This window comes from Moschus berezovskii, chromosome 6 (assembly GCF_049115385.1).
Source record: "Moschus berezovskii isolate FMDL1 chromosome 6, NW_MosBer_1.0, whole genome shotgun sequence".
In the NCBI taxonomy this organism is placed as follows: domain Eukaryota; kingdom Metazoa; phylum Chordata; class Mammalia; order Artiodactyla; family Moschidae; genus Moschus; species Moschus berezovskii.
Window position 1 is genome coordinate 54,927,319 of NC_142465.1, and position 22,296 is coordinate 54,949,614.

Below are 22,296 nucleotides of genomic sequence, written 5' to 3' on the forward strand. Positions count from 1 at the left end.
GGCAGCTACAGTCCATGGGGTCGCAAAGAGTTGGATACGACTGAGCAATGAGCACTTGCATTTTCATCTTCTCTGTATGAAATAAATGCTCTCTCTTCCTTTATAAAATTCTCCCTCTCTTTCTCTCATTCTCATCTTTCCCCTATCTCTACTCTCCTATACAGCAATACTGTATAATGTGGTCTGAATTTGTCGTCTTTCGGGTGGCTTCCTATTTTCTTGACCCAATCTTACTTGGATTTCATCCTCACTATTCCATTGAAATGATTCTTCACTACCTGTTCAACATTTCCCTTTGTTTCTCCAACAAGTTCTTCAAGTTAACACATCCACATACATCTCTTTATTTACCCCATGGAAAACATATTCCTTAAATGCTGCTTTGAACTTTTTATTTAAAACTGAGCTGTGCTTTATAGATGGTAAAAACTTGTGTATAATAATTGCATAGTTTGATATTTACCTACATATAGACCTTTGTAACCTTCTTTCCCATCTCTTTCAGAATGTTCCACAGTCAAAGGCTTTGGCATAGTCAATGAAGCAGAAATAGATCTTTTTCTGGAACTCTCTTGCTTTCTCCATGATCCAGCGGATGTTGGCAATTTGATCTCTGGTGCCTCTGCCTTTTCTAAAACCTGCTTGAACATCTGGGAGTTCACGTTTTGCATACTGCTGAAGCCTGGCTTGGAGAATTTTGAGCATGACTTTACTAGCGTGTGAGATGAGTGCAATTGTGTGGTAGTTTGAGCAATCTTTGGCATTGCCTTTCTTTGGGATTGGAATGAAGACTGACCTCTTCCAGTCCTGTGGCCAGCGCTGAGTTTTCCAAATCTGCTGGCATATTGAGTGCAGCACTTTCACAGCATCATCTTTCAAGACTTGAAATAGCTCAACTGGAATTCCATCACCTCCACTAGCTTTGTTAGTAGTGATGCTTTCTAAGGCCCACTTGACTTCACATTCCAAGATGTCTGCCTCTTGAGAAACCTGTATGCAGGTCAGGAAGCAACAGTTAGAATTGGACATGGAACAACAGACTGGTTCCAAATAGGAAAAGGAGTACGTCAAGGTTGTATATTGTCACCTTGCTTATTTAACTTTTATGCAGAGTACATCATGAGGAACGCTGGGCTGGAAGAAGCACAAGCTGGAATCAAGATTGCTGGGAGAAATATCAATAACCTCAGATATGCAGATGACACTACCCTGATGGCAGAAAGTGAAGAGGAACTCAAAATCCTCTTGATGAAAGTGAAAGAGGAGAGTGAAAAGGTTGGCTTGAAGCTCAACATTCAGAAAACAAAGATCATGGCATCTGGTCCCATCACTTCATGGGAAATAGATGGAAAAACAGTGGAAACAGTGTCAGACTTTATTTCTTTGGGCTCCAAAATCACTGCAGATGCTGATTGCAGCCATGAAATTAAAAGACACTTGCTCCTTGGAAGGAAAGTTATGACCAACCTTGATAGTATATTAAAAAGCAGAGACATTACTTTGCCGACCAAGGTCCGTCTAGTCAAGGCAATGGTTTTTCCCGTGGTCATGTATGGATGTGAGAGTTGGACTGTGAAGAAAGCTGATCGCCGAAGAATCGATGCTTTTGAACTGTGGTGTTGGAGAAGACTCTTGAGAGTCCCTTATACTGCAAGGAGATCCAACCAGTCCATTCTAAAGGAGATGAATCCTGGATGTTCATTGGAGGGACTGATGCTAAAGCTGAAACTGCAATACTTTGGCCACCTCATGCGATGAGTTGACTCACTGGAAAAGACTCTGATGCTGGGAAAGGTTGGGGGCGGGAGGAGAGGGGACGACGGAGAATGAGATAGCTGGATGGCATCACCGACTCTGTGGACATGAGTTTGGGTGTGCTCCGGGCGTTGGTGATGGACAGGGAGGCCTGGTGTGCTGTGATTCATGGGGTCGCGGAGAGTCGGACACGACTGAGCGACTGAACTGAACTGAACTGAACCTTCTTTCAGTATGAGATGCAGAACAGTGTCATCAACCAAAAAGTTCCTTCGTGCCTCTTCTGTCAATACTCCCACATGTAACCTCTAGCATCACTTCTATTATGATACTTTAGCCCAGTCTTGACTATCATATACATAGAACATTTGTGCTAGATATATTTCAATCAAATAGTATTTTTTAGAATTATCAATAGTTCTTAATGCTTTGTTAGTTCCAATTGTATGAACATACCAGAATTTTCTTATTCCTTCTCCTCTTGAGGGACATTTTTCTATTTCATTAATTTCTGTTCTTTAGTACTTCTTCCTGCTTTTTGTGTTTAATTTGCTCTTGTTTTTCGCTTCTTGAGGTAAGATTTTTCCACTGATTACACACATTTCTCCTTTTCTAATATACACATTTAAAAATAGAAAATTTCCTCTAAATCACTGTGTAGCTATATCTCACAAATTCTGATATTCTATACTTTTATTATATTTTAGTTCAAAATATGCTTTAATTTTCATTGTGCTTTCAATTTCACTCATGGATTATTTAGAATGTGTTACTTAGTTTTCAAATATTTTGGGATTTTATAGTTATCTTTTTGTTGTTAATTTCTAATTAATTTCATTGTAATCAGAGAACATATTTGTGTGATTTTAGTTCTTTGAAATTTATTGAGAATGCTTTATATAGCATTCTATATACAGTATATGCCTATGTTTGCTAATGTCTCTTGTTCAACTGAAAATATTTATTTTGTGGTTTTTGAATATGATGGTGTATAATTGTCAGTTAGGCCAAGTTGGTAAACAGTATGATTCACGTCAATATCCTTTTTGATATTTATTGGCTTCCTCATAAATTGGAGAATGACCTGTATTAAAATCTCCAACTATAATAGTAGATTGTCTATTGTACATTTTGGTTCTGTTAATTTTGCTTCACATATTTAAATTCAGATTTTAGAGTAATATACATAGGATTTTTATGTCTTTCTGGTCAAGCCATTTATCTATAGTAACATCCCTCTTTATCTCTTATGCAGTCATTTGATTGATATTAATAGTTCCAGACTAGCTTTCTTTAAAAACAATTTTTAATGTTTCAGTCAACATTCATACCAATTTTCTAATGGCTATTATTTCCATGACATAGCTTTTCTGAATCTTTTACTTTCAGCTATTTGTACCTTTATGTTTAGAAAATGTCTCTTGAAATGGCAAATAATTGGGTCTTTTTTAAAGTCTCATCTGACAATATCCATTTTTAATTAGAGCATTTAATCTATTTATATGGATATTATGCAATTATTGACATTGATTTAAAAAACTAATAGTGTTTTGTGTTGTCTTAGTTTCACTTGTGTTTCTTATTTCTTTTCTTTTTAAAGATTTATTTATTTTTTGGTTGTGCTGGGTCTTCATTGCTGCAAGAGGGCTTTCTGTAGTTGTGGTGCATGGGCTTCTCATTGCGGTGGCTTCTGTTGTGGAGCACAGGCTCTAGGTGCGTGGACTTTAGCAGTTGCAGCTCATGGGCTTAATTGCTCTGCAGCACGTGGCATCTTCCCAGACCAGGAATCAAACCCACATTCCCTGCATTGGCAGGTGGATTCTTAACAAACGGACTACCAGGGAAGTCCTGATATGGATTTAAGTTCGCTAACTTGCTGTTTATTTATATTTGCCCCATCTGTTATTTATTTTTTTATTCATTTTCCTTCCTTTGTTTTGAAATAATCAACATTTTTTCTTATTCCATTTTCTCCATTATCTTTTTAGCTATAGCTCTTTGTGTGATATTTTACTTGTCATTCTAAAGCTGCATTGTCCAATATCATGGTCATTGGAAACATGGGGCTACTTAAGTTTAAACCTACATTAATAAAAATGAAATAAATGTAAAAACTCAGCTTCTACTTTTAGGTAGTTATATAGGGATTATAATCTGCAATGGGATATATAGAGCAGACATCAATAGCAAGAGAAATTTCAGTGCAAAATTTTAGTGCAAAGTTTTTAAGGAATTTTAGTGTCTATTCCTACAAATCTGGAAGCAGGTAAAATCTGTCCTCACCTTCTCCAGTCTCCCTTTCTGCTCTTCCTTTCTTGGTTTCCTTTGTGAGCTTTTTCACATGTCACAAATGAACATCCTCAGGATCTGGTCCTGTGCCCCCTTCTCTCCTCATTTGACATTCCCTGGGTGGTCTTATTTACCCCCACAGGAAGACTGTGTATCATATTCAGAGCCTAGTGGCCCGGGGTCCACTGTCCACTGGCCAGAATCAACTGAATGTTCTACTATCAACAAACTCCCAAATAAAATATGGATAGCTGTGGGGAGCGGTGCGCCTCGGGTGCCTGCCCTGGGAGCAGTCCTTGTTTCAAGGAGCCTGTAAAGGCAATTGCCCCCTGTCCCGCCACCCCTTTGACCATGTTGGATAAACATTAACCGTGGGCTAAGGCGGATGGCGGAGAAGGCAATGGCAAGCCACTCCAGTACTCTTGCCTAGAAAATCCCATGGATGGAGGAACCTGGTAGGTTGCAGTCCATGGGGTCGCTAAGGGTCAGACACGACTGAGCGACTTCACTTTCACTTTTCTCTTTCATGCATTGGAGAAGGAAATGGCAACCCACTCCAGTGTTCTTGCCTGGAGAATCCCAGGGACAGGGGAGCCTGGTGGGCTTCCGTCTATGGGGTCACACAGAGTCGGACACGACTGAAGTGACTTAGCAGCAGCAGCAGCAGCAAGGCGGATGGAGGCAGGTGAGAAGGGTCACGGTAGCTTAGTTTAAGAGAAAAACAAATTTGTTATTACCTTGCCTCTGACGGCCTGAGGGAGGAAGTCATTGTGTAAAAGAACAATTCTTTCTGTAACCATGGGGATATGCATTCCTGATGTCCTGACTAAGACTTTGTTTGTCTTTACATATATAAGGAGCATTCTACATAATAAAGTATTGCTGTTATACACTGCAATCCTCTCGACCCCATCTTTTCTCTCCCTTTTTTCTAAGCCGACAGACGCCGATTCGTGTCGAACGTTGAATCGTCCGTGCAGGCACGGGCAGTTGGCGCCCAACGTGGGGCCCGAAGACGGACGACTGTTGGCCGCTACCCGGACCACGTGAGTCTTGCTTATTTTGTGAAATTGCAAGTTTGAGGTTACAAGTTTGAGGGGTAGGAAGGTTTATTGTCGAGAGTATAAACTATGGGACAAAATAATAGCCGACAATTCTTTGTGCATATGCTGCAGATTATGCTGAAAGACAGAGACATTCGTGTTTCCACTCCACGGCTGCATACATTTCTGGCATTTGTAGAAGAAGTATGTCCTTGGTTTCCTAAAGAGGGGACAGTTAATTTAGAAACCTGGAAAAAGGTGGAAAAGCAAATTCAGGCACATTACACTTTGCACGGGCCCGGAAAAATGCCTGTGGATGCTTTTTCTCTGTGGTCCCTAATCCGGGACTGCCTGGACCTAGACAATGGCGAGGAGTCGAGGCTTAAAGATAAGATACAGGATGATCCTCCTCCCCCGGAATCCAGTATTCCGCCATTGCAGGAAAGTCCCCTCGATCCTGAGGATACAGAGACTTTAGAAGAAGCAGCTGCTAAATATCATCAGGAGGATTGGGAGCTGCTTATGATTGATGCAGCAGGGGAAGAGAAAGGGAAAACCTGTATCCAGGAACTAGAATGTTTAATGAAGCAGCTGCTGTCTACCATTAAAGACAATGTGGATACTCCTCCTCTTAACAATTTGGCTACTGCTCCCTTGTCAGGGCCAGAAAAGCCTATTTTTCCTTCTGCGCCTCCGGCGTATGCTTCCTTCTTATCCCCCCTCCAGCAAGCTTTGAAACAAGCTCAGCAAGAAGGCGAAGTTCTTGCTGGCTATCCCAAGACATTTCCTGTTTTTAAAAACGCTAACCAACGCTATTATGAGCCATTACCATTTAAACAATTGAAGGAATTAAAGGTAGCATGCGCCCAGTACGGTCCCACAGCCCCTTTTACGCAAGCCATGGTAGAAAATTTAGGGGGCCAAAATTTACCTCCTAGTGATTGGAAGCAAATTGCCCGCGCTTGTCTCACGGGTGGCGACTATCTATTATGGAAATCAGAATTCACAGAACAATGCGGAGTTATAGCTGAGACAAATCAGAGACAAGGGCTTCCCACTACTTATGAAATGTTAATTGGAGAGGGCCCTTATCTAAATACTAATGCTCAATTAAATTACCATCCTGGGGCTTATGCCCAAATATCCAATGCTGCTCGTCAAGCTTGGAGAAAATTGCCCTGTTCGGCCAACAAAACAGAGGATCTTTCAAAAATTCGGCAGGGGCCAGATGAGCCATATCAAGACTTTGTTGCTCGATTATTAGAAGCAGTAGGAAAATTAATGGCCGACGAGCAAGCGGGCATGGTGCTAACCAAGCAATTGGCTTATGAAAATGCCAACTCTGCCTGCCAAGCAGCCCTCCGGCCCTACCGAAAAAAGGGGGTACTTTCTGATTACATTCGTATCTGTGCTGACATTGGACCCTCATATATGCAGGGTATTACATTGGCTGCTGCCCTGCAGGGAAAAAGTATCAAAAAAGTTCTATACCAACAACAAATGAAAAATAAGAGGCGCCCCATCGCCTCTGGTAATGCAGGGTGCTTTGTGTGCGGCCAGCCCGGACATCGGGCTGCCTTTTGTCCGCAACGGGGTAATACCAATAATGTCCGGACCCCCAATGTGTGCCCTCGGTGCAAAAAAGGAAAGCATTGGGTAAAGGACTGCAAATCTAAAACAGATGTACAGGGCAATCCTCTCCCTCCCATGTCGGGAAACTGGGTGAGGGGCCAGCCCCAGGCCCCAAACCAATGTTATGGGGCCATGACGACCGAGCAGAGAAAAAACCATCAGGTGTCACCAGCCTCCTCCGTGCCACCACCGGGAGTGCCGGCCTGGACCTCTGTGCCTCCACCCACACAGTATTAACCCCAGATATGGGTATGCAAGCCTTGCCCACCGGTGTCCACGGTCCATTACCTCAGGGCACCGTGGGACTGCTGCTTGGTCGGAGCAGCACTACTATGGCAGGGTTAATGGTGGCCCCCGGAGTGATTGATGCAGATTTTGAGGGCGAAATTAAGATCATGGCATATTCGCCGCACACCATTACCACTATTCCTGCAGGGAAAAGAATTGCCCAATTAATTTTACTCCCTGTTGTTCCCGCGGGGAAAGCTCATCGTGTCACTCGCGGCACTGCTGGTTTTGGTTTCTCTGATGCTTATTGGCTCAAATCAATTGAAAGCTCTCGTCCAGAACTAATGTTAAAAATTAATGGCAAACGTTTTGTAGAAATTCTTGATACTGGGGCTGATGTCTCTGTAATTGCTGAAAAACATTGGCCAAAAAACTGGGCAAAACATGCGGCTATTTCCACCTTACAAAGTATAGGACAAGCTAATAACCCTGAACAAAGTTCTGAATTGTTACACTGGGAAGATAGTGAAGGCCACCAAGGTGAAATGCGTCCCTATGTTCTCCCTAACATTCCTGTTAATTTATGGGGACGCGATGTGATGACATCCATGGGAGTGTACCTCTACAGCCCCAGTCCTCAGGTTGCGGCTCAGCTTTTTGATCAAGGGTTGCTTCCCTTTTCGGGGCTTAGAAAGCACAGGCAAGGAATGCCGCAACCTCTTTTATTGCGTTCCAATAATGAAAGAAAAGGGTTGGGCCATTTTTAATAGGGGCCATTGAACATCCCGCAACCCACGCAGATCCAATAACTTGGAAGTCGCCTGACCCTGTGTGGGTGGATCAGTGGCCCCTGTCAGCCGAGAAAATTGCGGCTGCCCAGCTTCTGGTGCGAAAACAGTTAGCGCTGGGTCATATTGAACCTTCTAATTCGCCCTGAAATTCTCCCATTTTTGTCATCAAAAAGAAATCTGGCAAATGGCGTTTACTTCAAGACCTACGAAGGGTTAATAGCACTATGAAACTGATGGGAGCCTTGCAGCCAGGGTTGCCTTCTCCCATGGCTATTCCACGTAACGCCCACCTCATAATTATAGATTTAAAAGATTGTTTTTACACTATCCCTCTTGCTCCTCAAGATTGTCCTCGCTTTGCCTTCAGTGTACCCTCTACTAACTTTGCTCAGCCGATGGCTCGATATCATTGGAAAGTGCTGCCACAGGGCATGGCTAATAACCCAACACTTTGTCAAAAATTCGTTGCTGCTGCTCTTTCTACCACACGAACTTCTTTCCCTGATGTATATATATTGCATTATATGGATGATATTCTTCTTGCCCACAGCAATGAGACCAGGTTGCTTGCTGCGTACAGCTCCCTTGAAGTCTCCCTCACTAACGCTGGACTTTGTATTGCTAAGGAAAAGGTACAAACTTTCCCCCCTTTTCTTATCTAGGATTTCGCCTAGAGCGTACCAGTTTCTATACTCAACCTGTTAAGCTGTCTAGAGATAATTTAGTTACTCTTAATGATTTTCAAAAGCTTCTTGGCGACATCAATTGGCTCCCCCTCAGCTGCGCTTAACAACAAGACAATTACAGCCCTTATTTAACATTCTTAAAGGCGATCCTCATCCTTCCTCCCCTAGGACCTTGACACCAGAAGGAGAACAGGCACTCCAGCTGGTAGAAACTGCTATTTCCCAACAACAATCTGGGTATTGTGATTATCAAAAACCCTGGGGACTATATGTCTTGCCCTCTTCTCACTCTCCTACTGGAATTCTTTTTCAGGACACCCCCCTGCGCTGGATTCATCTTCCATCATCTCCTTCCCATGTTTTAACACCCTACCATACCCTTATTTCCAAAATTATTGCCAAAGGCCGAACGGAATCTGTCCTATATCTCGGGCAAGAGCCTTCCTTTATTTGTGTTCCTTTTTCCTGTGAACAACAGTCCTGGCTCTTTCAGTTCTCTGACGACTGGGGGTTAGCGCTCGCCAATTATCCTGAGCAAATTATTCAACATTATCCCCCCAGCAAGTTGTTACAATTTGCATGTACTCATTCCTTTTTGTTTCCTAAGGTTGTTCACCAAAAGCCCCTTCCTGATGGAATTACTGTTTTTACAGATGGCTCTTCAAATGGCGTCGCCAGACTTGTTATTGATGAGATTCCATATTCCTGTCAAACTTCCTATCAATCAGCACAGGAAGTTGAACTCTTCGCCGTTCTCCGTGCTCTGCAACAAGTTCCTCACAGCCTTAATCTTTATTCTGACAGTCATTATGTAGTTCGTGCTCTCACGGTCCTTGAGACAGTGCCTTTTATAGGAGCCGTTAAATCTTCTATCTATGCTTTATTCTCTCATATTCAGCGACTTCTTCAAGCCCGGACGTCACCATGTTTCTTCGGTCACATTCGAGCGCATACTAACCTGCCGGGACCATTAACTTCTGGTAACGCTCTTGCAGATCAGGCCACACACAACATTTATTCCCTTACCCCCGTTTCCGCTGCACAAGCTTCTCATGCCCTTCATCATCAAAATAGCCATTCTTTACGTTTGCAATTTGGTATTAACCGAGAAGCTGCCCGGCAAATAGTTAAAACTTGCCCTACCTGCCCGCAATTCTTTGTGGTTCCTTCCTATGGTGTTAATCCCCGTGGGCTATTGCCCAATGCACTGTGGCAAATGGATGTCACGCACATTCCCTCTTTTGGAAAACTCAAATATGTGCATGTGACTGTTGACACTTTTTCTGGCTTCCTTTTAGCCTCCCTTCAATCCAGGGAAGCTAGCCGTCATTGCATTCAGCATTGCTTGCGTTGTTTTGCTACCATGGGAATGCCCCGCTGTTTAAAAACTGACAATGGTCCTAGATATACTGGTAAAGCTTTCCAAAGTTTCTGCAGTCGTTTTGGCATCACACACAAAACCGGTATCCCTTACAACCCCCAGGGGCAAGATATTGTTGAACGTGCCCATCAAACGTTGAAACATCAACTTAATAAATTAAAAAGGGGGACAGTATACGGAGACACCCCTACTAACCTTCTTTATCACGCCCTGTTCGTTCTAAATTTTCTGACTCTAGACCGCGATAGACGCTCTGCAGCTCAGCGATTTTGGCATCATGATGCGACAAAGGCGCGTCCTCTGGTAAAATGGAAGGATCCATTAGATGGCAAATGGTATGGCCCCGATCCTGTATTAATCTGGGGAAGGGGTCATGTTTGTGTTTTTCCGCAGGATGCCGAAACACCGCGCTGGCTCCCGAAAAGGCTGGTACGCACGGCAGAGGCGATCCCTGACCGCCCAGATGCAGCGCTTGACCCTGAGGGAAGCTGCCCCGTTGCCGACCAGTCAGCAGCTGAAAACACTGCTGCATGAGGCTCGCATAAACACCGCTGAATCATCCTCGTCTTCTCCAACTACAATTCTTATATCTTTGCTGCTCCTTTTAAATCAGATAGGCTTTGCCACTGCAGACAAATCCTCTGCTTGCCCAGCATTCGGGCCAGGGGTTTATCTCCTTGCTCTGATTGTATCTAGCTGGCCTTTTTCTTCTGAGGGAAACGTCTTCCTGTCATGGGCTCATTCTTATGCTGACTTTCACAACAGCTCCGCCTGCTGGGTTTGCACTGCTATGCCTTTGTCTGTAGTCGATGGGTTTCCTTGGTGGGTATCCCCTATACAACAAATGCATTTTCCTGCAGTCTGTGACTTTTTAATCCAGTATAAGCAATCTCACAGAAGTCTCATTAATCTAAATGTCTCTGCCCTTCCTGAATGTAACGACATGGGTTATCAAAAGGCGAGCTCCTCGCTACAGTTCAATGTTAATGTGAGTTATAAGACTGTTAAAGATGCATACCACACTTATTCTATTAATACCAACAAAAATAAGACTCGTTCAAGTCAGTTTTTTGGAGATTATTATCAGATCTGGGATGAGTACTTTTGGATGACCCCGGAAAAAAGACAGTTGCTGAGACAAGCGGACATTTGCTGGGAACAACGAGAACATCAACCTCATTTTGGGAGAAAAGTCTTTGGCAAACATTTGTTAAAGCATGTGGGCATTACCCCTACTTCTATGTGTACTCGGGTGACTGATGTAACCTTTAATTGTAATGTTCCCACCCTCTGGCCGAGATCCAATTGGGAAAACAGTCCCGGTATAAGATGGGTGGCTCCTAACGGGACCAAATGGATTTGTGGCTCTAATGTTTGGCCCTGGCTTCCCCTTGGTTGGGTGGGACGCTGTAGCCTTGGATTTGTGTTTGCTCCTGGCCGAATCACTCGCTCTACTATAAAAAACCCCGCTAATCTTCCCCTTTTGAAAGCTCGTTGGTCTCGATCGGTTTTTCACTGGTGTGATTATTTAACTGCTGTTTTTGTTCCTTCCCTTGGCAATGCTGATATCATGGCACATGTAGATGCCCTAACAAATTTCACGCAGCAAGCCCTCCTAGATGCAAAAAAGGCTATAGAAGAAGCATTAAATGAAGAACAAAAACAAATGCGTAAGGCTGTTCTACAAAACCAAATGGCTCTGGATATTCTTACAGCTGCTCAGAGAGGGACCTGTGCTGTTATAAAAGTAGAGTGCTGTGTTTATATTCCTGATTTGTCTTCCAACGTTTCCGATGCTGTTAATGATATAAAAGAGCAGATAGAGGCTATGCAAGACTCCTCTGTGCCATTCTGGGAACAAGTCAAATCATGGTTTCATACTGACTTGTGAAAATCTTGGCTTTTAATTCTGCTTGTGGTTGTATGTGTGCTCTGTTGTGGTCCTTGTATTGTACAATGCTTATCCAATTTTATCACTCGCCAGCTCATGGCATTCACCCGTATTAAAAGGAATGGTTAACTCTTGTCTTACTGCCGCCCTACTTCCTGACGCCTCTTTTTGATTGCCCTCACTTAATAGATCTTTATCCAACATTAAAGAAATAAAAAGGGGGAGCTGTGGGGAGCGGTGCGCCTCGGGTGCCTGCCCTGGGAGCAGTCCTTGTTTCAAGGAGCCTGTAAAGGCAATTGCCCCCTGTCCCGCCACCCCTTTGACCATGTTGGATAAACATTAACCGTGGGCTAAGGCGGATGGAGGCAGGTGAGAAGGGTCACGGTAGCTTAGTTTAAGAGAAAAACAAATTTGTTATTACCTTGCCTCTGATGGCCTGAGGGAGGAAGTCATTGTGTAAAAGAACAATTCTTTCTGTAACCATGGAGATATGCATTCCTGATGTCCTGACTAAGACTTTGTTTGTCTTTACATATATAAGGAGCATTCTACATAATAAAGTATTGCTGTTATACACTGCAATCCTCTCAACCCCATCTTTTCTCTCCCTTTTTTCTAAGCCGACAGACGCCGATTCGTGTCGAACATTGAATCGTCCGTGCAGGCACGGGCAGATAGCCATAATACTTAAAGTAAAATATTCTTGTCTGATAACTGAGTGAGATCATCTATATAAGGTACAATAGTTGTTATAGTAAATACTCAAGAAATAGTAGCTCCAGTTACTATAATCATATTATCTTTCACTGCTAGCTCAGTCCTGAATCTTTCATCACTTGACAAGTAAAGAAATTAGAGTTCAGTGATACTAAGTTCAGTGATGACAAGTCTGAATTCACATAGCTTGACCTCCTGAATAAGAGAGACCTCTTGTCTCTACTCAAAGTGGACCCCTTGTTAGCCTGAAAACGGTATGAATTTTCTCCCACATTCCTTTGCCCCATGCTGTTCTCCCTTGCCTCTGTAGTTGCCCATCCCTTGAGGCTCAATGCCACAGTCATCTCCTTTGCCAAGTTGTTCTAATATCTCCCTTCTCTCTGCTGCCTTTCTGTGCCGCCACATGCCTTTAAAAGTATTAGTTTATCCTTCCAGCTCACTAAGATTCTCCAGGACACATATTAGAGTTTTCTAACTTTGAAAGCTCTAGGATGAGGCATATGATGGTATTTATTTTGTATTCCTTGAAAAAAGGGATAAACAAATGAATGAGTAAATTCAAGCCCTCAGAGTTGGATTTTCTTTTTTTTTGCAAGTGGCTGACTTAGGCTTTGATTGCCAAGACATCCATTACAATGAGGCATCTTTTTCTAAGATGGTTATATTGAATAAATGCATTGCCAACCACAGGAATAGTTAAAGAGCCAGGCCCCTTCTCCTCCCTCCTCTGTTTTAGAAATCTTGGTTGGTTTCCAGATAACTGACCACTGGGCTGCTTGTTTTTTCTCTTCCTAGTCATTAAATTCCCACTCTTTATTTATTTATTTTGAACTGATGCTTTTGAATTATGGTATTGGAGAAGACTCTTGACAGTCCCTTGGACTGCAAGGAGATCCAACCAGTCAATCCTAAAGGAAATCAGTCCTGAATATTCATTGGGAGGGCTGATGCTGAAGCTGAAACTCCAACATTCTGGCTGCCTGATGCGAAGAACTGACTCCTTGGAAAAGACCGTGATGCTGGGAAAGATTGAAGGCAGGAGGAGAAGGGTTCAACAGAGGATGAGATGGTTGGATGGCATCACCGACTCAATGGACATGAGTTTGAGCAAGCTCTGAAGAGTTGGTGATGGACAGGGAAGCCTGGCGTGCTATGGTCCATGGGGTCGCAAAGAGTTGGACACGACTGAGAGACTAAACTGCGCTGCACTGACTGATTTATTTATGGTTATGCTGGGTGTTTGTTGCAGCTTGGGCTTTTCTCTAGTTGTGGAGAGTGGGGGCTACTCTCTAGCTGCAGTGCTCGGGCTCCTCATTGCAGTGAATTTTCTTGTTGCAGAGCACCATCTCTAGGGCCTTTGGGTTTCGGTTGCAGTGCGTGGGAACGGCACAGGCTCATTAGCTGTGGTGCACAGGCTTAGTTGTTCTACAGCCTGTGGGATCTTCCCAGTTTAGGGATCAAACCCCTGTCACCTGCATTGGCAAGTAGATTCTCTACCATTGAGCCACCAGGGAAGCCCTAAATTCCTACTCCTATATTTAAAATTCACCAATAAAAAGTGATCCTGCAAATGCCTCAGTACCCTCAACCTTGACCCCAATAAAAGCAGAACCCTAGGCTCTCATGCTCATTCCACACCCCCACACTCTTTCTCCCTCTCTCTCTTTCCCTCCCTCCCTCCCGACCTCACTGTGTGTTTCCATGCGTGTTGTGTAATTTCTAGGACTTAGAGGTAATAAAGCTTGTCTCTTTCAAAATTTCCTGATAACTATTGCTAGTGTGTCTGGCAATCATAATAAGAACCACAAGGGCCAGTTCCATCACAGCTCTGATGATGGGTAGGCTGAGGCTTGAATGGAACAATGGATGAATGAAAAGAAACATGTTTAAAGGCATTTGAAGTGAAGAGGAGAAGAAATGAGTGTTTCCTTTTTTCCTGTTTCCTGTGGGGAAGTCTTCCCTGGAGCTAGGTTGTTCAGTAAGCCCTGCAGGATTACCAGCACAGTCATATAATGTCAGTGCTATGGGTTACACAGGACTATTCTTGCCTTTATTCATTACGCGGATGACTCAGAAAGTTGGAGTAACCTTCCTGGGTTGACCTAACCATGTATTTTATTCTATTTAACCAGCTGACTGCATTAGCTGCTGGGAATCCAATTGTAAAAGGCAGAGTTTGCTGGGCTGAGTGCTCCCCACGCCCTTTAAGTAATTAAGGTCTGCAACCTCCTGTACATATTTCCCTACCCCTGCCCCCAACCACAAGCAAGTATGTAGTGTGCCTGGTGGTCAGGGACATGCAAAAGAGGAACACTGGGCTATGGGACAATTTTAAGCCATGAAAGAGAAAGTGTGTCAAGGGAAAAATCTTTAAAGTCATCATCATGAATAGCACAGGCAACATCAGATCACACAACTGAGGGCAACTCGGTAAGAGGAAAAGAAAATGCATGAAGACAACCCATATGAAGGCAATTCAAGAGGGATTAAACTAGACAACACAAATTATTAAGGAAACTGATTTTCCAGAGTTGCAAAACATAAGCAATTAAATGGGAACAATTTGCGCAAGTGAGCTTGTACCCCTAGTACTGTGGTATATAAAAGGAAATTAAGCAATGTTACAATCTTCCTTATTGCTTCTCTCTTTTTGGACATAAGTCATAGACAAATCATAAAGGAAGGAGCTAATATTTTCAAATCTCTCAGGCAGTTTACATAAAACAATTCGTCAAGTTTTCCTAACAATTTATATGATATGTATTATTATTCTCTTGGGCTCAGGGTTGATCAAATAATTTGTCACATGGTACAGGAGTAGAGTCATAATTAAAACCCAAGTCTCCCCTTAAACTATATCCATTTATTGTTCTGTGCTGCTTTCCAAAATAACCCTCTTATAGAACATTTATTCCAGTGACTTGGTATCACTGCATTGAATCCAAAGACCAAATTACAGTGTCCTTCTTATGTAATAATGTGGCTACGTTGCCAGTTACAGAATGTCATTATTTGAGAGAAGTATCATGAATACTATAATAGTACTCATATTCTGTATATGAAATACAGAATTTTAAACATTCGAAGCAAATATAGAAAAAAATGTGTTAACACTGGTGTTAAGGAAGGTTGTCTCATATAAAAAGCAAAAAGAAAAATGATAAAACATGCTTGATAAATTTTACATGTATGTAAAAAAATTTTAAATGTATGTTCAACAAAAACACATAAAGGTGAAGGGAGAGGGCACAAAAGGAAGAAGATAACCAAATTCACATGCAGAATATTTTAGTAAACCATCAAAAATCCACTTGAAAAAGAAAAGTAACCCCATTAAAAGCAGGCAAAGCATATGAACAGGTAATACTCATAAGAGGAACCCAAAATGTCTGACAAAATGCTCAGCTATTTGAAAAATGAAAATTCAAATAAGAAGATACAGTTTCTAGTCATCAAATTGCCAAGAACATTAATGTGCTGGCAAGGATGCAAAGAAATGGGAACACTATACATGGCTGCTGCTGCTGCTAAGTCACTTCAGTCGTGTCTGACTCTGTGTGACCCCATAGACGGAAGCCCACCAGGCTCCCCCATCCCTGGGATATGGAACTATAATTGGAACAACCATTCTGGAGAGCAAGATCTCATAAAACACTGTAGTATAATGCTAAGTATAGACCTATATTCTAGAAGGTTTCTTGCATTTATCCTCAAGGAAACTAAAGTGAGCCATTGCAGTGGTGTTTATAATTGCAAAATAGAAGGAAAAAAGAAGAAGCAACCTAAATGCTCACCAGGAGTGAACAGATACATGACGTATATTTCTAAACAAAATTCTATGACGGTTAAGAAAAATGATGTATTTTAACATATAGATATAGATACATACCTCTTCTGTAGAAAAAATAATATTCACATATTTTTCATGTATCAGTTCAGTTCAGTTCAGTCGCTCACTCATGTCCGACTCTTTGCGACCCCATGAATCACAACATGCCAGGCCTCCCTGTCCATCACCAACTCCCGGAGTTCACTCAAACTCATGTCCATCGAGTCAGTGATGCCATCCAGCCATCTCATTCTCTGTCGTCCCCTTCTCCTCCTGCCCCCAATCCTTCCCAGCATCAGAGTCTTTTCCAGTGAGTCAACTAGTCGCATAAGGTGGCCAAAGTATTGGAGTTTCAGCTTTAGCATCAGTCCTTCCAATGAACACCCAGGATTGATCTCCTTTAGAATGGACTGGTTGGATCTCCTTGCATAGTTTCTTTAAAAAGACACAAGTTGTAAAAGTTACTGAAACTGAAAAATAAGTAAAACTGTCATAGTTTGCAGATGACATGATACTGTTTACAGAAAGCCTTAAAGACACTACCAAAAAACCAATAGAACTAAAAAAGGGATTCATTAAAGTTATAGGGCAGAAAATTAACATACAGAAACATGTGTTTCTATACACTAACAAGCTACAATAAACAGACATTGAGAAAACAATCCTATTTACAATTGCATCAAAAAGAATAAAATACCTGGGAGCAAACCTAACCAAGGAAGCAGAAGATGATAATACATTGATAAAAGAAGATAAAGACCACACAAACAAATGGAAAGATATACTGGACTCATGAACTGGAAGAATTAATATTAAAATGTCCATGCTACCCAAGGCAATCGACAGAGTCAAAGCAATCCCTATCAAAATGCCCAATGGCATTTTTCACAGAACTAGAAAAAAAATTGTAAAATTTGTATGCAAACATCAAAGACCCTGAATAACCAAAACAATCTTGAGAAGCAAGAACAAAACTGGAAGTATCATGTTTCTGGATTTCAAACTACACTACAAAGCTACATTCAGTTCAGTTCAGTTCAGTCACACAGTCGTGTCCGACTCTTTGCGACCCCATGAATCACAGCACACCAGGCCTCCCTGTCCATCACCAACTCCCGGAGTTCACTCAAATTCATGTCCATCGAGTCGGTGATGCCATCCAGCCATCTCATTCTCTGTCGTCCCCTTCTCCTCCTGCCCCCAATCCCTCCCAGCATCAGAGTCTTTTCCAGTGAGTCAACTCTTCGCATATGCTACATTAATCAAAACCAAAATCAGACACACAGATCAACGGAACAGAAAAGGAGAAACATGGTCAATGATATTGTAAAAACTTTGTATGGGGGCTGATGGCTACTAGACTTATAATGGTGATCATTTAATATATGCAAATGTCAAATCATTATATAGTATACCTGAAATGAACATAACATTGTATGTCAACTATATTTCAACAAAAAGGACATTGTGATACTCCTGACGTGTCCAGGTGCTTAATCAATGTTAGTCCCTAGCTCCTTTCCTGAGACACCACACAGTGTGTATGATCAGCAACTAGATTAAACTATCCTCAGCTTACTATTCTACAAGCAAACCAGACTTATTTAGTTTTTTAATAATAAAAAAAAATTACAGCTATATAAAGGAGGGACTTTGCAACTTGGAGGCAGAAACAGCAGCTTAATTCTGAGCACATATAAATACATACACATGCATATACATATTTCTGGTGTCCCCTATATTATACATCTAACCTCAGATATCCAGAATACCATTCAGTGTATTTCATATGACTAGTTACACTACAGAGGCAGGAAAGGATTAAATAGTTAAGCCCAAGGCCTGGAGGCCAGGGAGGCCAGCCTTTTTGGTAGTCTTGCCAGACAGTGTTTCTGTTCATGTTGCAGGTCCATTTTCTGATGGGACACTGAAATGGATATTGCTTTTCTACGAAGAGGTTTGGACTATAACTTCACACATCAAAAAGGCACACGGAGAATAATAAGAAATTGTTAGGAAGAATTTTATGAAAAATTGGGAGAAAAATAAGCATGCTTAGAAACACAGTGGAAGAAGATGGTTCTTAATGAGAAAGTTGAGCAAGTAGCAATACATCATTAGAGCAAGAAAGCATGAACTCTGGGCGTCACAATGCAGGAACAACATGAAACATGAAACACATACTGGAGGAATCATTAGGGAGTGGACTACATGGGAAGGAAGAACACAGACTACATCGGAACAAGCCTGAGCTTTCATCTGTGCCTCCTACTCCTCTGTTCATTCTCTCACCACCGGGCAATCCATCAGCAAGCTCCTTAGGACCCATCTCAAAAGGATAACCCATACTGACAACTTCTTACTAATTCTGCTGTTACCATCCCTGACCAGGGGCTCCTGCAGCTGCCCCCAGATCTCTTGGATTCTACTCTCACTCCCTTTAGTCTTTCCTTTTTATGAAAGTGAAAGTTGCTCAGTTGTGTCTGACTCTTTGCAACCCCGTGGAATAGTCCATGGAATTCTCCAGGCTGGAATACTAGAGTGGGTGGCCATTCCCTTCTCCAGGGGCTCTTCCCAACCCAGGGATCAAATCCAGATCTCCTGCATTGCAGCCAGATTCTTTACCAGCTGAACCACTGGGGAAGCCCTTCTTTTTTATGAAAAAGTCAAATTTTATTTTATTTTTTAATTAGAAAGTAAAAAATGCATTTATACATATTTTACATCTGCGACATGATGTTTTGATATTCATCAGTGGTAAAATAAAAATCACCTGCCAGTGCAGGAGACACAGGAGTCCTGAGTTCAAGCCCTGGGTTGGGAAGATCTCCTGGAGCAGAAAATGGCAACCCACTCCAGTATTTTTGCCTGGAGAATCCCACGGATGGAGGAGCTTGGTGGGCTATGGTCTATGGAGTAGCAAAGAGTTGGATATGACTGAGTGACTGGGCACAAAAGAGTGAAAAAATTACTAGTCAAACGAATTAACTTCTCTATCTCCTCACTCCATTCTGGGTGTCTATATGTGTGGTGAGAATACTCGAAATCTACTCTCTTAGCAAATTTCCAGTATACATTTCTATATTTTTTCCCACAAAGCTACTGAATTGATTTTTAAAAATAATTACATTATGTCACTTCTGTCCTCAATATCTTCCAGTGGCTTTTCATTATAATTTGAGCATTAACTCAAGCTCCTTGCTATGGCTCAGAAGACTCTTCATGTTCTAGCCCCTGCCTCTCTCCCCTGATCTGTTAACCCTTCATTCCCCAGCTCACTACTATCCAGCAAGAAGGGTCTTCTCTTCATCCTTCAACTGTGACATACCTGCTCCTTTTATAGCGCCTTTACACTAGGTGTCTTCTGTTGTTGCAAGAAGATCAAGACCTTTGTGTGACTGTCTTCTCAACATTCACATCTCAAAGGAAATCTCACCTTCTCTGAAAATGCTTTCGGCATTCTCCACAATCTATGGTAGCCACAAACAGCACGCGTACTCTCCTATCCACTACACACTATTATTGTCTGCATAGTAGTGATCACTACGTAAAATTCACTGTATTTGTACATGTGTTTGTGCATGTATGTGATGGGTGTCCCTCACCCTGTCCCTTCATAGAATAGAAGCTTTGTGAGGGCAGCACCTGCCTGTCTTCTTTTCTACTACCTTCCAGTACTGAGAACAGGGAAAGGTGCACAGTAGGATATTTCTGGAAGATACTAGTGGCTTAGTAAATACTTGATGATGTATAGAGCATATTTATATAATGAGGTAGGAAATTTCACCCCCCATAGGCTCTTTATTGGAAAGATTATTTGCATGAAAGACACACTTTAATAAGTCATTGCTACGGAGAGTTGGGCCTCAAGGACATTCCCAAGCAATAAAAATGGTTTTTGAGTTGCTATATATGAGACCGAGAATGATCTACTTTATTCCTGAAAGAAAAGAGAAGGAAGAAAAGTGAGAGAAGGATGGAAGTTGAAGATTGAAGTCTGTGTGGTCCGCCTGGGTGGTCATACCGGTCGGTCATCTTCTTGTGATCTGTGCATAACCATTTTGCATTTGTAAAATGCTTGCTAGGAATGGTTTTTTTCTTTTAAATTTTATATTGAAGTATACTGATTAACAATGTTATGATAGATTCAGGTGGACAGCAAAGGGACTCGGTCATACATATACATATATCCATTCTCCCCCAAACTCCTCTCCTATCCAGGTTGCTACGTAACATTGAGTTGAGTTCCCTATGCTATACAGCATGTTTTTGTGGGTTATCCGTATTAAATATAGGAAGGTTAATGCAGACTACAGTGGTCTATTTGACATCTGAATCAATGTGATGTGCCAGGACCTGGAGGCAGAAGAAGCCATGAGAACACAAGTCATTGGAAAGCCAATGAAATTGAGACACGGTTCAGACGTTGCCAGGTCACAAACTTGTTGGAAGCCTAAACACACTGTACCTCAAGCTCCTAGTGGCAAAGGGCTTGAAATCATACCTAAATTTCATTTATATTTATCATAGGCTGATTCTAATACCAGGTCCACTGATTGCTCCCAATAATTGATCATGAACCCAGCCACAGGCAGGCATCTGTTTTCACAATGACATGGTCTGCTGCTGGTGTCACGAGCCAGGCAGACTTGTCTCTCCAAGGTGTTAAAGTGTTACCTTGAATCCTTTTTTCATTTTTTCAAAAAAAGTATGTTTAGAATCTGATATCTGAGTATTTTCAGAATTACAATTTTGAAATATGTGTATTAAAAATTGTGATATTTAGGAAACCAGTTGCTAGCCACAAAAATAATAAGTTTATGGGTTAAAAAATAGACTATATTTTTAAAGACTTTCTTGTTTCTGAAATAGAGTGAATAAAAGATGCATAGGCATATTTAAGTCTATGGAACATATAAATATATATTTGAAGATTTTTCTGAAATTGTTTTCCTGTGAATTTTTAAATGTCATCAGACTTACAAAAAAATTAATTTCCGAGTCTGGAGAATCAAGTGAGAAGAGAGAGTGTATGAAAGAGATTTGGTGCTGCCAGAGTGCAGGCACTGGGCTTTCCCAGTCCTCTGCCGTGGACCTCACTCCAGTAATGGTATTTAAGCTTCAGTGTCAAAGAAACTCAGTTTATCTGTGAAATCACAAGCAATTATCCACCCTTGGATATCACTGAGTTAATCAAGTGTACATAAATGTTGATTATCTAGATGGGAGTGTGGGGGTGGTTGTAAATGTCCATACTTCAAAACTTTGTGCAAATCTAAAGGGAACTGAGAATAAAAAGTATTTTTCTGTGTAAAAGTCATGGAAAGGATACAGGAAACTGGCTTTATGAAGGTAAATTTCACATGCACTTCTATGTGAGCTTACTTTAATTGGGCAATTCTTGCTTTTAGTTATACGTAGGGTTACTTTTAATTCTTCAGTGTTTTTGTTCTCTTTTCCCACTATATTTCAATGCTATGAACAAATGTAGGAGTAAATATTTTAGTGGACACTGTAGTTGTTTCCTTGACCATACCAACTGAGGCTAAAACTAATATTTCAAAGCAGAAAAAAAGATCTCTCAAGTCAAGATTCATGCTCCAGTTATAAAGTCTCTTTGGCCTACCAATAATTTATACCATAATCATGCCTCCCTCTGTATTTCTGTGTTTATCTGGGGATCCCAGGACTCTGTGGGGATGTCTCAGAGCAGCTGCATGGACATTACAAGTCACTGTTTCTTTTGCTCCTAAGATGTCCAGAGCCTGGGGGAAATTCTTCATGTGCTGTATCCAGGAAAGGGACACATGGTCCCCTTCTTACTCTCCTAGATCTTTCTGCTGCTGCTGCTGCTGCTGCTGCTAAGTCACTTCAGTCGTGTCCGACTCTGTGTGACCCCATAGACGGCAGCCCACCAGGCTCCCCCGTCCCTGGGATTCTCCAGGCAAGAACACTGGAGTGGGTTGCCATTTCCTTCTCCAATGTGTGAAAGTGAAAAGTGAAAGTGAAGTCGCTCAGTCGTGTCTGACTCTTAGCGACCCCATGGACTGTAGC

At 41.9% G+C, this 22,296-nt stretch overlaps 2 protein-coding genes across 2 annotated transcripts; both read left to right on the forward strand.

Moving 5' to 3' along the window:
• Positions 1 to 4,719: 4,719 nt before the first annotated feature.
• On the forward strand, positions 4,720 to 6,747 carry LOC148777614 (endogenous retrovirus group K member 10 Gag polyprotein-like). The gene is made up of 4 exons (XM_088837017.1): positions 4,720 to 4,729; positions 4,981 to 5,090; positions 5,220 to 6,470; positions 6,628 to 6,747. Exons 1-4 carry the CDS (start codon positions 4,720 to 4,722, stop codon positions 6,745 to 6,747), a joined length of 1,491 nt encoding a protein of 496 aa, XP_088693143.1.
• Positions 6,748 to 10,748: 4,001 nt separating this feature from the next.
• On the forward strand, positions 10,749 to 11,696 carry LOC129536038 (endogenous retrovirus group PABLB member 1 Env polyprotein-like). The gene has a single exon (XM_055394813.2). It carries the CDS (start codon positions 10,749 to 10,751, stop codon positions 11,694 to 11,696), a length of 948 nt encoding a protein of 315 aa, XP_055250788.2.
• Positions 11,697 to 22,296: the final 10,600 nt, after the last annotated feature.

Coding starts and splice junctions, on each gene's coding strand:
- LOC148777614 (XM_088837017.1), top strand. Junction 5,091..5,219: donor TTGGCCGCTACCCGGACCAC/GTGAGTCTTGCT, acceptor CATATGCTGCAG/ATTATGCTGAAAGACAGAGA. Junction 6,471..6,627: donor GGCCCTACCGAAAAAAGGGG/GTACTTTCTGAT, acceptor CTGGTAATGCAG/GGTGCTTTGTGTGCGGCCAG.
- LOC129536038 (XM_055394813.2), top strand. CDS start 10,749: ATGGGTTATCAAAAGGCGAGCTCCTCGCTACAGTTCAATGTTAATGTG.